Source organism: Micropterus salmoides, unplaced genomic scaffold, assembly GCF_014851395.1.
Source record: "Micropterus salmoides isolate LMB-PRFRI ecotype aquatic unplaced genomic scaffold, ASM1485139v1 Ms_hic_scaffold_3, whole genome shotgun sequence".
Classification (NCBI taxonomy): domain Eukaryota; kingdom Metazoa; phylum Chordata; class Actinopteri; order Centrarchiformes; family Centrarchidae; genus Micropterus; species Micropterus salmoides.
This window is the reverse complement of record NW_024042261.1, coordinates 39,385,429-39,400,863: the sequence shown is the minus strand read 5'-3', so window position 1 is coordinate 39,400,863 and position 15,435 is coordinate 39,385,429. Positions and strand designations below refer to the sequence as shown.

Below are 15,435 nucleotides of genomic sequence, written 5' to 3'. Positions count from 1 at the left end.
CTCTCCTTCCTATCAGAGTCTGGAAATTTCCTTTTGAACCAGTGAGAAAATCTGATTTAATTTATTTGAAGTTTTCAAGTCAGATCATTTTGTTCCTAGTGTAACGACCTGCTTCAAAATGTCTTGAAAGAAGTGGTTGTCGGTGAAAACAAGCCGAATATTCCTGCACTGGCAGACTGTTTTGCAGCCGGACAGATAAACAACCTAGCTGAGAGTCACTGTAAAGATTCAGCGGATGCTTCTCTACCAGAGACACCAACACACTGTCGTCTGTCATTTTACACACTTTTATAGTAAAAATATCAAGTTAAAGCCTCTTTAAGGAGATTTGACCCTTTTTGATCTCCACTGTCTGAATTGATTTTAAGCTTTCAAACTGAGCAGTGATGTTAAAATAAAGTTTTGATTTTAAAACTTGAGAAAATGTGCCATCTGTCCTGGAAACATCAGTTTAGTAGAGCCTGATCACAAAAAAATATTATAAAATCTCTCTATCTATCTCTGGATGTTATACAGTATTTCTCACCGGCAGTCCTGGAGGTCCTGGGAAACCTGGTTTTCCTGGAAGACCCTGGAGGATACAGAGAGACAGACTGATGTTTACCTTCATGTGACCTTAACAATCTATCAGGGCCAATTCTGGCCAAATGTGACTAAAATGATGCTCAAGTCAGAGAAAATACAGAGTTAAAGAGGTTAAATCAAAAGTTTCATATTCAGTTCATAATAATGATTCATCATCATCCTCATCAGTCATACCCGAGAGCCTTTCAGTCCTGGACCTCCTGCTGCTCCCCACTCACCCTGAAGACAAAAAAAGAATAGTCATATCGAGGATTTCTGCAGAGATTGCCTACATTTATATTAATAATATTCAGTGGAAAACATCCCTACAGATGTTGATACAGGCTGAGAGCAGCAGATTCTGTTTGTCCTACGTGTCCTCTTCAGTCTGGACGGACGGAGGGTAGAGCTATAAAAACTCATAAATGATGCCGTAGCTAAAGTGTGTTTTACAAACACATGCGTGACGGGACAACGTCTCTGTTGTGCGACTCCCAACTCCCGGCGATCAAGTCAAGTACTAAACTTTGTGTATCGAACCAGCCGTCACAGTCGGCTTCTCTGCCGTGCTGACAAGCACACCTTTACCTTCTGCTCTGAAACCTGATCAGCTGCCGTCAGGTTGATTCAAAGTGTACGTGTTTTCAGAGTTGACTGGCTTTAATAAATAGCTGTTAGTGAGAGTGGGACGCCACAGCCGACCCCAGCGACATGCAAGCAAGAACCCCAGTAGCCAATAGGGGTGGGAGAAAAAAATGGACTCCCAGATGCACCGCAACGAGAACACAGAACACCTCAACCCAACCAGCAAACACCAAAAAAAACACCATCCAAAAACCAATCGACAACGTAATACCGATGGAATGCAAAAGGCGGAAACGCAGCGCTCGGACTGACTGCGGCGCATACACAACTGCTAAAAAAAAATGCTGAGGTGGTTTGATGTTAATATATTCATAAATGAGCAAGCTGTTGAAATTACAACCTTGCAATGTGCATATTTAACTTAATAAGTATTAATTGTCTCAAGGTTTTCAAAATGATAAGAGTCCCTAAGAGAGAACCCTGAGGAACTCCGCCATCTGTTTAAAGCATCAGCGTGGGAGTTTTAGTGACATCTAGTGGTTAGGGTTGCGAATTGCAGCCAGCAGCTCACTGTGCGTTCACGTGCTCCTCAGATGGACCCATTTCCTGAGTTGTGAAGTTGATCTTAAGACTTCAGTGTGTGTTCATGTGCTCTTAACTCTTAATCAACACGGACGCTGCTACAAAGATGTGTAGGATTATCATTATCAGAGCATATAAACAACACGCAGACATTTAATTCACTCTATGGTATGGTAGCACGGACAGCCAAAGAAAACTACAGCAGACTGTCAACAAAGCATCCAAGATTATAGGAAAACCAATGCCCTCAGTTGATTCCCTCCATAAGTGTCATTCACACTGGAGACGCTGAGGACATGTCCCCACCACTTTTTGAAAGCATTTGCTAAAAGTTTTCTGAAAATTAGCAGCAAGAAATGTTTCATAACAAATAAAAATTCTATGAGAAAGGTTTACTTGCACAACAGGAAAACATGAAATGCAATGTAACTACAGAAGAAACAGATCTGCCCTGTCCATTACCGTAAAACTCTGAATAATAGCCGGGCTATTATTTGCTAATATCACTGAATTGACTTTATTTGGGACAGGCGGACTTCACATGACAGGATTCACAATTTGGCTAAATTTTTCTGAAAAGCTGTAGATGGGTGGACCCTTACAGACTAAAGGAAGATAAATAATCAGGAACGGACACATTCGGACTGAACGAGCGCTTCAAAGGTAACGGGAGTCAGCACTTTTTTCCCCTTTTCCTCTCTTGTACCAGACAGGTTACACCGGTAAATCTAGAAGAATTAGACTTTGGGTCTTGTTGTTTCCGTTAAATGAACTTAACAGTGGTATTGTGGAGAATCTAACCGATCTAACGACGTGCAGCATGTCCATACTGACATATTGATCATACGTTTAAACATTAATATTTGTATTAACAATCTAAGCAGCTTAGAAGCAGCTTAGAAGCAGCTAAAGCGGCGACCCCGCGGGGTTTAAGAGGTTTTATACATCCAAAGAACTTCTATAAAAACCAGACCAGGCATTGGGGACCTGCATTTATTTGTCTAAATGTGTTCCCACACCTGGCGGATGTTTGGGACTCAGCTATTTAAGTTTTTATCATTTGTGTCTTCTTATATGTTTGTTTACTGTTATGTAAACTTATTTATGTCCTACACTTTATTCCTCTGCTGTAAAGATTAAAAGTGGGAAACAAATTCAGATTATTCCGACATCACATGAACGCACCATCAGTCAAGCTACGGTGGCCGACGCTCTCGGCGCTGAACTAAATAACACGCGTGGTCCTCTATTTGTCCAAATTTCACTTCTCTAATTACTTCTAATAAACCAGACAACTACTAACGTTATTGTTGTTATTCTCTGTACGTATTCAGGGCGTGACATTAAGTTAAAAGGTTTCGACGGAGGTGATATGAAAAAAAGTACCTGAAAGCAGTTACAGGTACAACTTTCCCACAGTGGAAAACCGAACAGAGTCGAGGCGAGCTGGTACCGTGCGGTGGAAAAGGGGATTTTGACACTACAACTCCCATGAGTACTACCTGCACGTAGTGTTTGCTCATTGGTCCATTAGTGAAGCCTTTTGCCTTACGCGCTACTATTCGACGACACTGTAAACAAGAAGCTCATGCTGTTAATTATCAACTTAACCAGCGGCAGCCATGACAAAGCGAGCTTTGTTAATATCACGAGAATCCACACAACAGGCTATGTCAGATGAAATAAAGATGTCAGATATGACATCCAGACTTTTGTAAAAGTTGCATGTGTCACAGGGCGGCCACAGTCCCTCAGACCTGCAGACCGTCAGCCTCCCGCCTGCTTTTAACCCGATGGCGTGATCTCTGTCGTCACACACGACTGGTCGCACGCACACATCAACACGTGGCCGAGCAGTGTGGAGAAGAAATGCACAGCAGAAAGAGAAAAGGGAGAGCTGAGACAGAGAAAGGCAGGAGGAAAGTGCCGTTAAATGCTGTAAAATACAGATATATTCATGATTAAGGGACGTGGTGTTACTACTCAAATCGTCCTGTCACAACTACCGCACAGAGTCGATTATTAAAATATAGAACTATGTTTTAATAAAAGTTGTCCTGCCATAGGAAAGCAGAAGACGCGTCTGTGTGGGAATAATCTAGAAAAAAGACCTGGACACTCTCCAGTTACTCAGAGCAACCACAGCTTCATGATGACAAACATAAATCCAGTCAGAGCTCTGAGGAGAGGCAGATGCAGTTTTTATCTTGTGAACTAATCTTTTACACCCATGCAGAAGTTTTATTATATCTTAATATAATAATAATAAGAAGCTGCTATTTTAATTTGTTTATCTTAATAGACTGTATGTTTTCAAAAAAAGGAGCTTTACACACAACCCCATCAGAGCTAATGATGAGTAAATTAGTTAGTAAATGTTAGCACGCCACTGTCAACTTACTAATCGTATAAAACGTAAACAACAAAAATGTGGCTAGTGAAAATGCTGTGTGACTAGTAACTTTGGAAAACCACTAGCCACATTGGCTGGTGAGCAAAAAAGCTCCAATAGTGTCACATTGCAATTTGTTTGTAATTTCAGTCTTTTGACAAGACTACAGTTTTTCAACACACCAAAGTGGCTACTCGGAGTGACTGATGGCCGAAATCCACCCGCATTTGGCGGGTTGGCGGGTGTTAATGTCGAGCCCTGCATATAGCCTATTCCACGTAGTAATTAAACGTGGTCTGTAGAGCCGTTTGGGCTACTGTAGATTTATTTAACCTTTATTTCACCAGGGGAAAAGACCCACTGAGATAAAATCAAGTCAATGGCGCACAGCATGAGAAGGCGGTCTTTCCCAACACTGAAGTCACCCAGGGAACTTTTAAAAACAGCAGCCTGCTGGACCGGGTACGACGACTACTGACCGCAAAGCTGAGGCGGCTATTAATCTAATGTGGTCATTTGCAAACGAGTTCCTTATAAATTAAAATCCACAAACGTAGCTGTCTGCCCGTAGCTAATGACGGCCAATCCACCACGTCATATAATCTGCAGTGATGTGTGCGCAAAGTGTAACAAAACGCAACGCTGCATGGCATGCAGAATCAAGGTTCTTTAACAATGATGAGAATAAAATAATATTAATAATCTGTCTGCTGCGCTCAGTTCAGAGGCTGTTACCTTTTCTCCAGGTGGGCCCTGGTGGCCCTCATTGCCAGGGTAACCAGTAACTCCAGGAAGTCCGTCGTATCCAAGATACCCAGCTTCACCCTGCGGAGGAGGAAAACAGATCTAATGAGGCGTAGAACAGATCCCGGGTCAGTTCACCTGCTGTCCACACAGGTAAACTCAGGTGTGCACAGATTCTGGCTGAGGTCCAGATGCATTCAGGTTCCTGAATGAACAGATGGACGTTTCATGTTCAGCGGAGAGGAACCAGCCTTTATGCTCCTGCTGAACACACCTGAGATCAGAGAGTTCACACCTGGGTGGTCTCGGGTGCCACACCTGAGACGCATCAGACACAAATCAGATAACTTATGACGGCAGGTGATAGAAATGTCGCCGTGCCCTTCCCGGTCACTTTTAGTAATCACCCAGACGCCAGTGCTCTCTGGACTTTCCAGCCCCGGGTTTCGCCTCTCAGGAGGTGGTGCCTGCAGCCCGAGAGGAAGGCTGCAGACGCCACTGAAGGCTGAAAGAAAGTGCTGCAAACATTTTACTTTAGGTTAAAAGAAAAACACATTTTCATTTTACAGTTAATATTCTAGACTCAAAGATCGATGGAACATAAAGCAGTGAAGGACGGCTTCACTTCCTGTTCTGACAGCACCTGTGTCCCAGGCTGAGACCTCCTCACCTTTTGACCTTTGACCCCGTCACAGTGACAGAAGGACTTCCCGCTGCAGTGACACACCTGCGGAGACAGAAGACAAGAGGTTCAGTTTAAGTTATACGTTCCTGTGGGTTCTTCATGACAGAGACTCGACCCCGGACCGGTCCCGGTTGTGCAGAGTTCTGCACGCCTGCAGAGAATTTCCTGCGCCTCGCGGCCAGTGACGCTCATTCGTGCTAAGAAAAGAGGTGGATGCAGATCTGGGCAGGAAGCCTTCATCAGCTGTTCTGCTGAATGATGCATTCACCTCTTAAAAGGTCCTTCTCAGATCCTTTAACAGGTTCTCACCGCATGTTGCTGCTGAATCTCAGTGAACGCTGCTTCTGCTGAATGTAATAAAATATTAACTCTAAACGTTCATAAAATAAATACTTTGATTCGTTTATCACCGTTGATGAACCCCACAGAGGATATTATAGTGTTTAAAAGTGTTATCTGGAGGTGCATGCAGAACTCTGCAGAACACCGGATATTCCCATAATGCTCGGAGACATGGCTGGCAGCAACTTGCCCGCTTGAAACACATTCCTGAGGACCTCTCTCCGTTTTTCTCAGATCAGTGGCCCTCAGGTTCATGCAAATGGGTTTTGTTTCTGGTTTGGAACCCAGACGTCTTGTTTATTACAGCCATGTGTAACGTCAACTGCTGACGTAACTACGCTCGCCGTAACCTGGTTTATTCACTCGAAACGCGCAACATTTCAAAAGTACGCTTAAAATTCGCATGACAATCGGATGGAAACACGACTAGTTACACCTACGTGGGGACGCAGGGGGACACGTCCACACCACTCTCTGAAGAGGCTGATTTTGTCCCGGTCACTTTTTAACAGCATAATTTGTTAAAAATGTTCTGAAAAATATCTTGCAAAAATAAATGTTAACTAAGAAATTAAATATTTTGTGGAAGGAAAAAGAAACGTGATGCAATTTAAATACAGAAGAAGTAACTTAAGATATAAACAACATACTGATTCTGTGGTGGCAACTTTAAAAACTTCTTTTGCCGCTATGGAAGAGGGAAAAACTGTATAATCCAGTGAAGGCAGATGTAAGAAGAAAAAATCCTGTGTTCTATCAAAATTACTTACATAAAGGTAACTTCAAAATGTCCTATTGCTATTGGCTACACGACACGACGGTCGGAAAACTGTTGTCCCATGTCCTGCTTGGCTGACCCTTTTTTTACCGCAGCATGTGCCGATAGGTTCTCTCACCTCCTTTTTACTACACTTAGCTGCATTTTATGGCACTTCAATAGCTCTGAGTTAACAAGACAAACTAATGGAGCACAGCTAGACAGGTTAATTAGCTAAATACACACTGAAGACATCTGTCTGACACAAGCTGGAAGCTTCCGGTCAGCGATCTGATGCGAACGCAGAAGTCCCTGAAACCTGCATTCTATCGAACAGCCAGCAGGGGGCGACTCTTCTGGCTGCAGAAAGAAGTCTGATTGTATAGAAGTCTGTGAGAAAATGTTTCTACTTGTCAGCTGATTTATTCCCTCAGTAAACACTTTCCTGATGAGTTTATGGTCTCAGTCGCTAGTTTCAAGTCTTCTTCAACACAGCATGATGTTCATTTAGTAAATTATGGTCCTGTTTATTTTTAAATAGACCACAAAGCAGATTATGTTTCAGGACAGGATTGACAAGTCGTTACCATGGCGACCTGTCAATCAGGCTAGAGTGACTCGTACCCACGTCGCTCCGCCGTATCGTCACTTCTGGGCACTTCCTGGTTGCAAAAACTGCAAAAAATGGCGGCGCCCTATCGGCCAAACTCGAGGCTTCAAGACGGCAGTCCACAAGCCAACAGGTGACGTCATCATGACTAAGCCCATTTCTTATGGTTTGAGACAAACATAAAATATTACCAAGTGAAACACACAAAGGAAAATTAATATAACTTATAAATATGAAATAATCCAAAAGATTGGCCACGTTTTCTTAATGATCCAAAATCGTGAATGTAACAGCTGCTAAGTCGAGTTTGTGGCATGTAAATACACTGTTCTGCCCACTCAAAGTGCTACATCGCATTCACACACATTCATTCACACATTCATTCAGCCAAAGTGCTCAAACAGAAACTAACATTGACACACGTCCATACACAGATGGAACCAACGCGTCATCATCTCAGTGCGTCATTACTGACGCTTTCAGACAGCGTGACAAAGCGTAATTATTTGACACTAAAGGTTCCCTTCAGCGTCCGTACGAAACGACACGTCACAGCAACATGAAGGAGGCTACCTGCTAACACAGCTGTAGGGTTAGCCGGTCGACATGCATAAAGTCAGTGACTTAGGTTTAGGCACTTACATTTCTGATGGTTATGGTGAGGGTAGGGGGCTGTCAACACCTTTAACACGAACATAGCTAGCTAGCACTTCCCGTCTGTGCGAGACGGCATACAGATGCATCAGGTAACGCTGAAAGGTACCTTTAGCGTCAAATAACTCTATAAGCGTTGGTACTGGACGCCCTGAGATGAGAACGGTCTGATGGAACAGCCATCGGGGGCAAGTCAGGGTTCAGTATCTTGCCTAAGGACACTTTGACCTTAGGGGTGTGACAATAAATCTATACGGCAATATATAATTTTTTCCATGACACTATATTGATATTCCAGCCCATCATATCGATACATAATATTAACAAAAAATAGCGCTTCGACGGTTAGCTCAATGCTAACAATTAATGGAATCTCCATTAACGTGCTAACGGACATTAGCATCGCAATAGCGAAAATACAATATAAACTGCCACATTTTGCTTCACATGCTGAACATCCTGAGTGACGCTCTGTGCAAATACTTAAAGTACATGTTTCCTGAGCTCTGTGTGAAATAAAAAAGAGCTGCTAATTTCACTGGCTAACCCCAACCCTCTAAGACCAGCTACAGCAAACGACAAAGGGTCAAAACTCAAACCCAAAATTCCCAGTGGCCTAAAAATATAAATACAGCTATCGGTAGGAAGAGAGAGGGCAGCACAACACCGAACAGTTATTAATATAATGTGATGTACAGATTAGACTCAGGTGGTACACAGCCATTTGTATTTGCAGTAAGAATTCAGTGAATTTGCATTTTACGTGCCTTTTATAAATAAATGTTTTGATAATAATAGTTTTATTTACAGACTGAGCAGAATTGTGCTGTTTTCTAACAGTTTGGATTTGCAGCAAATAAATGGAGAAAACCTTTTCACGGGCATTTTGTATTAATAGTTAAACAGATATCGTGATGTATCACTTTAGGATTGTCAAGCGATATATCAATTATTGCAATATTAGCGTGTGGTACCCTGTGATTCCCACCCCTATTTTGACATGCAGCCTGGAGGAGTTGGGGATTGAACCACCAATCTTCAGATTAGTGGGCAACCCGCTCTACTGAGCCACAGCCACCTGGGCATTGTGTTTCTCTAACGTTAAAAAAAGGCAGTTTAAGTTAACATCTGAAGGTAAGGTTGACTTTTTATCTTTAGCAAATGTAGGAGCCATTTATGTTTCTTGTTGGCATGATATTTTATTTTGGACACTGGGTGGCAGTGATGGTTACATGGTTGTATGTAAGGGGGGATAGAGACAGGAAGTGGTAGGAACTGGTAGTGTTGTAGTACTCGAGACCGGTCTTAATGGCCTTGGGCCCAATCCCAACGTCCACCCTCACAGACTCACAGACTTTGAGGTGCGTTCCCGGGAAGTCCGTGAGGGCTTAGGGCCGTCCCACTGTCAAATGGTCAAGTGCGCGAGGGCTCTCTCGCGGACATTTTGAGCCCTTTATAGACCCTTTCGTAAGGCTACGACTTTGGCTAAGGGGATTTCCCACAGTTCATAGCGGTATGATGTGAAACACGGGGGTTACCAGGCGAAGCCCAGAAGAAGAGAAAAGTATCATGGCAAATTCGGGTTATAAGAGAGGAAGAAAACAGTAAACAAACAAGCATCAACACCTACGCTGATGTTAACATTGTTGAAAGTTTTCTTAACTTAAGATGCTGCATAGAACACATGAAGTCAGAGGAACGCAGTCACCTTATTACACACTGAGTTTATTCAACTATTTATTTTAGTTTTTGCTTAATGATGCTGTGTGAGCTGTTTAATGATTATTGACAAATATATATTTACATTTAGCTCATTTAGAGCCAGCAGGACTTAAAAATCAGGCAAAAACATAAAATAAAAAGTGTGCAACGTGTTTCAGCGTCGTAAAGGTAACGTGACAATGTGGTAAAGGGCTGTCCCGTTCCTGTTTACTGCATTTTCACTTTCCAAGTGACGTCGGTAAAGTCTGTGAGGGTTCAGGGCTTAGGGGGGACATTGGGATTGGGCCTTGGTCTCGTCTCGGACTTGACAGCATTTGACTTCTTATGTTCTGGTAGAGTTCGACTGTTGAGTGTGAATTATCACCTGCCACTTGAATTTTCTGTTTCTCTCTCTACATAAATAAAAACATTTTAATCATAAAGTGGTGCAGAAAAAAATCATCAGAATGCAGGAAATAAAGCGTTTAATGCTCAAAATGTTCGTTTAGTTCAGTATTACTGATTTCTCGTGTGTTAAGTGTCTCGTCACACTCTTAATCAGCACAGATGTGGTTTTGTTCATAGATTCTGGTTCACTTTTAAAAAGGGCAGAGTGAAAGCGAAAAATACAGTACAGATATTGAATATTCGTCTTCATGGTTACAACAATAACTATGAAGCTTAATGTTAGTGAAAAAAAAAACCTGTGCTGGCTGTGGGTTTGAAACAGGAAGTGAACAGCGGTATCTGATGTTTCTCTTTCTATCAGTCAGACAGAATCTGGGGGTTTAAACCCAAACGCCATCATGCCTCCTGCAGGTGTAACCGAGCTGAACGTCAGTCCCAGCTGAAGCCCGCCGTCCATCTTTATCTCTCAGACGTGTTTCTGTGGGTTTAAAAAGACCTTCGTGTATCCTGCAGGTGTAACAGTGCTCTCCCAGCAGACAGACAGGCAGATGAAGCTCTGATGTCGCCCTTATCTTCATTCCTGTCTCACATCCCGCAGGATGCTCGATGCCTCGACACGTCCAGCGGGGCATCCTGGGTAAAGTTCTACATTTAACTGTACTGTGAGGGTTCAGGTGTTTCAGACAGAGAGAGAGAGACGAACCTGCAGACTCTCTGTGTCTCAGCGACAATCAGATTATTTTTATTTGTCTCTGTACAGACGTCAGGATTGACCCTCATGACCTGCCGTACAAACTTTACTCTGGAAGGGCAGAACGACATCTGTGATGTAGGAAGATAAACATTTATTTTGCTGAACATTGTTTTACCCAAGAAACTCTCTTTCCTGCAACGTTTAAAATCTCTTCGGGTGTCAGATAACAACAACTGAAATATTCTGAATTGCACCCTGGCAACATTTGAACCTATAAAACATCATGCATTATGTTTCATGTGTCTTATTCATTAATTATGAAAAGCTACTGACAGTAAAATGTTAATTAGACATGAATACATCAGCAATATAACATGATTACCGATCTTCTCCTCTTATATTTGTATTGTTACCATGTGGAAATCACATTGTGCTGCAGCGTGTTCTCGTTCCTCAACAACTCTTTTACTCAGAGCGCCTTTCACCTTTTCACACGTCAGGCAGGTGAGCAGTTCAGTTTGTTTGTTAGAGGACGGCCTGCTGAACCTCCGGAGCCACAGCTGCAGAAATATGTTAATGTGTTTGGTAACTTGGGATTTATGCGTGTCCTGTAAAACCTCCATTAGTAGCTTGAGCTTTTATTGGCTTTACTGAACTCATCCTGCCTTTATGTGGGACGGGCCTTTAATTGCTTTCCCATAAAACTCTGGTTCAACAAAGATGGAAAACTATCAAAGTGAGTCAGCCAGTCTGACAGTCTGAGAGTCTGAGCCAGTCTGAGAGTCTGAGCCAGTCTGAGCCAGTCTGAGTCTGAGTCTGAGCCAGTCTGAGCCAGTCTGAGCCAGTTTGAGAGTCTGAGCCAGTCTGAGTCTGTCTGACAGTCTGAGAGTCTAAGCCAGTTTGAGAGTCTAAGCCAGTTTGAGCCAGTCTGAGTCTGTCTGAGTCTGTCTGAGTCAGTCCAAGCCAGTTTGAGAGTCTGAGCCAGTCTGAGTCTGTCTTAGTCAGTCCGAGTCAGTCTGAGCCAGTTTGAGTCTGTCTGAGTCATTCTGAGTCAGTCTGAGTCATTCTGAGTCAGTCTGAGCCAGTTTGAGTCCGTCTGAGCCAGTTTGAGTCTGTCTGAGTCTGTCTGAGCCAATTTGAGTCTGTCTGAGTCTGTCTGAGTCTGTCTGAGCCAGTTTGAGTCTGTCTGAGTCATTCTGAGTCAGTCTGAGCCAGTTTGAGTCCGTTTGAGCCAGTTTGAGTCTGTCTGAGTCTGTCTGAGCCAGTTTGAGTCTGTCTGAGTCTGTCTGAGTCCGTCTGAGCCAGTTTGAGTCCGTCTGAGCCAGTTTGAGTCTGTCTGAGCCAGTTTGAGCCAGTTTGAGTCTGTCTGAGTCATTCTGAGTCAGTCTGAGCCAGTTTGAGTCCGTCTGAGTCCGTCTGAGCCAGTTTGAGTCTGTCTGAGTTCGTCTGAGTCCGTCTGAGCCAGTTTGAGTCTGTCTGAGTCTGTCTGAGCCAGTTTGAGTCTGTCTGAGCCAGTTTGAGTCTGTCTGAGTCTGTCTGAGCCAGTTTGAGTCTGTCTGAGTCTGTCTGAGCCAGTTTGAGTCTGTCTGAGTCTGTCTGAGTCTGTCTGAGCCAGTTTGAGTCTGTCTGAGTCTGTCTGAGTCATTCTGAGTCAGTCTGAGCCAGTTTGAGTCTGTCTGAGTTCGTCTGAGTCCGTCTGAGCCAGTTTGAGTCTGTCTGAGTCTGTCTGAGTCTGTCTGAGTCTGTCTTAGTCAGTTTGAGTCAGTTTGAGTCAGTTTAAGTCAGTCTGAGTCTGTCTTAGTCAGTCTGAGTCTGTCTGAGTCAGTCTAAGCCAGTTTGAGAGTCGGAGCCAGTTTGAGTCAGTCTGAGCTCCTCTCTCCTCTACTTTCTCTCCCTCTGTATGCAACCTCATCCCATTATTGCATGTTACTAACACAACTTCTCCCCTTTCTGGTAGTCTTGTGCTTTCTCGTCCCTCTCCTCTCTCCTCCTATCACTTCCTGCAGGTGTTTCTGGCTCTGGAGCTGTGGAGTCTGGATCTGTGGTTGCGGGTCACCTGCTGCCCCCGTGTTCCTGCTCGACACCCTCTGCTGCAACCACTATTGTTGCTAGTCCTATTATTATTATTGTTATTATAATCATTAACATTACGACTGTTACCATTAACACTACTATAAATATCTGTACCATTTTTCATTTAGTCTATAGCAACATCACCTTTACTGTCTGTACCTCTGTGTGGATATTGTGTAGGCTCCTCTCTCTCTCCTTACATCCCTCTCTTTTTCTCTCCTGCCCTCTCCCTCTCTCCCTCTCTCTCTCTCTCCCTCTCTCTCTCTCTCTCTCTCTCTCCTTCACCCCAACCGGTGGAGGCAGATGGCCGCCCACCCTGAGCCATGGTTCTGCTCGAGGTTTCTGCCTCTTAAAGGAAGTTTTTCCTTGCCTCTGTCTCCTAGTGCTGCTCTTGGTGGGAACTGTTCTTCTGTAAATATCATCATAGAGTACGGTCTAGACCTGCTCTTTATGAAAAGCGCTGTGAGATAACTGTTGTTGTGATTTGGCGCTATATAAATAAAATTGAATTGAATTAAAAGTTTAAAACGAGTTTAAACGTTTGGAAAGGAGACGAAATCCTTTAAATGTTTTCAGTCGGAGAGTCGTTGGTTTTCCTTTTTCACTGCAGCTCAGCAGATCATACCAGAGAGACAGAGAGAGAGAGAGAGAGAGAGAGAGAGAGAGTGTTGGGGTGGTCAGTAATAACAGCAGACCAGGACAAAAGGCTGAAACAGAAAACACACCAGCTAAAACAAACAGACGGAGACCGTCTGACTGCTCAGGACAGACAGACAGGTTTTATTTCCTGTCTGACATTCTTTTCACATTCTTTGATTTCCGCAGGAAAACCTGCTGATGAAACACCAGATACACGTCGTAAAATGGATGACAGACTCTCGTGGGACGATGGCGGCGGCCTGCGGGGTCACATGACCGACAGCCGGGTGTCAGAAGGCTGAAACCCGACGATGGCGGTCGATGAAACGTGTCTCGTGCTGTTCATCCAATAGAGAGATTTCAGTCTGGATCACAGTGATGAACACACCAAGCAGGAACCTCCAGGTCTGCAGAGCTGAAGCGACTTAAACCTGCGTCCTCTCCAGCAGCCAGCAGGGGGCGACTCCAGCGGCTGCAGAAAGAAGTGTGATTGTCTAGAAGTCTGTGAAAAAATGTTTCTACTTGTCAGCTGATTTATTCCCTCAGTAAACACTTTCCTGATGAGTTTATGGTCTCAGTCTCTAGTTTCAAGTCTTCTTCAACACAGCATGATGTTCATTTAGAGGAACAGAGACCAGGAAGCAGGGGAGGCTTTAGGGCGGGGCTACAAGCTGATTGACAAGTCACTACCACGGCGACCTGTCAGTCAGGATAAAGGCGGCTCGTTTCCGCTGCAGACCAGAACTCACAGAGACCAGAACAGATAGAAACCTCAACTAACCAAGACCAGAACTCAAAGAGACCTGAATTTCCCAAGACCAGTTGGTCTGTTTTCTGTTTCAGCCTTTTGTCCTGATCTGCTGTTATTACTGACCACACACACACACACACACACACACACACACACACACACACACAGACTGAAGAGCGGCACTCTGGGTAAAAGAGTTGTTGAGGAAGGAGAACAAACAACAGAACAATGTGAGTTCCACAGATGATGTTATTGATATTAATGGTAATAATACAAATATCAATAAAAGTAACAACAGTAATAATTTAATTTTACAGAACAGAACTGTGGATCTTCCTTTTAAAATCCTGCAGTTCTACTTTGTTATATTCTGATATTCTGTCTGTATATATATATATATATATATGCTATATTACGCATGAGCGGCTCTGTGATCACGTGACGTCAGCACCCACGTCATAAACAACATCTCGACCATAACACACGATGATGGAGTCAAAGAAAAGTACTTTATTAGTAGTAACAGTACAGCAATACTACTAATAAAGTTAATTGAAAGTGACAGCCAATCAGACCTGATGACCCGATGACAGGACGTGATGACGCGATCAGTGATGCAGAATGAAAGTCATAAATTCAGATTAACTGATTTTTACACTGAAATTAAAAAAAAAGTAAACAATAAACATTTCTTCTAAATGCTTGCAGGTTTTCACAATAAAAGACCCTCCTCCGGGCTCAGCAGCAGGGGAAACTCACCCTCCAGATTAAACCTGGACCCCCTCACATCGTTACTCGGACCCGTGTCTCTCACTCACCCTCTCGGCGCGACCCGGAGCGGCGGAGCAGCAGAGCAGCAGAACCAGCAGCGGGACGATCCTCCGCCTCGGGCCGCCCTGAGGCTCCATACAGGCGGACGCGCGGCTGCAGAGTCCCCGCAGATCAGACTGAGGTCGGAACGGCTCCTGTTCCCGGTTCGGCTCACTTCGGTTCAGTCCGCGCAGCTGATCCTGTCGGGGCGCAGCGAGCTGCTGCGGGATGGACAGAGACGGAGAGTCCGCTGAGTGACTGCTGGTCAATCCCGCGACACTCAGCACGAGACTTCCGGTTAACGTTTTCAAAATAAAAACATCCAGTTAGTTGATTTGTTCATTCACTTAAATATCACTCATCAGTGTTTCTAAAACATATCATACATGATCCTGTGTGAGTTATTATTCATCACACTTCTGTCACAAACTGTGGTATACTGTA

The 15,435-nt window shown here is 43.8% G+C and overlaps 1 protein-coding gene across 1 annotated transcript in view; it reads right to left on the bottom strand.

Annotated features, from left to right (window-relative positions):
• The window catches only part of col4a3 (collagen, type IV, alpha 3), a 71,303-nt gene extending 56,004 nt beyond the window's left edge, over positions 1-15,299 (bottom strand). The window contains exons 1-5 of the mRNA XM_038693846.1: positions 15,000-15,299; positions 5,538-5,594; positions 4,859-4,948; positions 760-804; positions 527-571 (exon numbers count right to left, since the gene is read on the bottom strand). Of these exons, the coding sequence (XP_038549774.1) occupies positions 527-571; positions 760-804; positions 4,859-4,948; positions 5,538-5,594; positions 15,000-15,089 (327 nt within the window). The 5' untranslated portion in view covers positions 15,090-15,299. The remainder of the gene's footprint in view (positions 1-526; positions 572-759; positions 805-4,858; positions 4,949-5,537; positions 5,595-14,999) is intronic.
• Between the last annotated feature and the right edge of the window lie 136 nt (positions 15,300-15,435).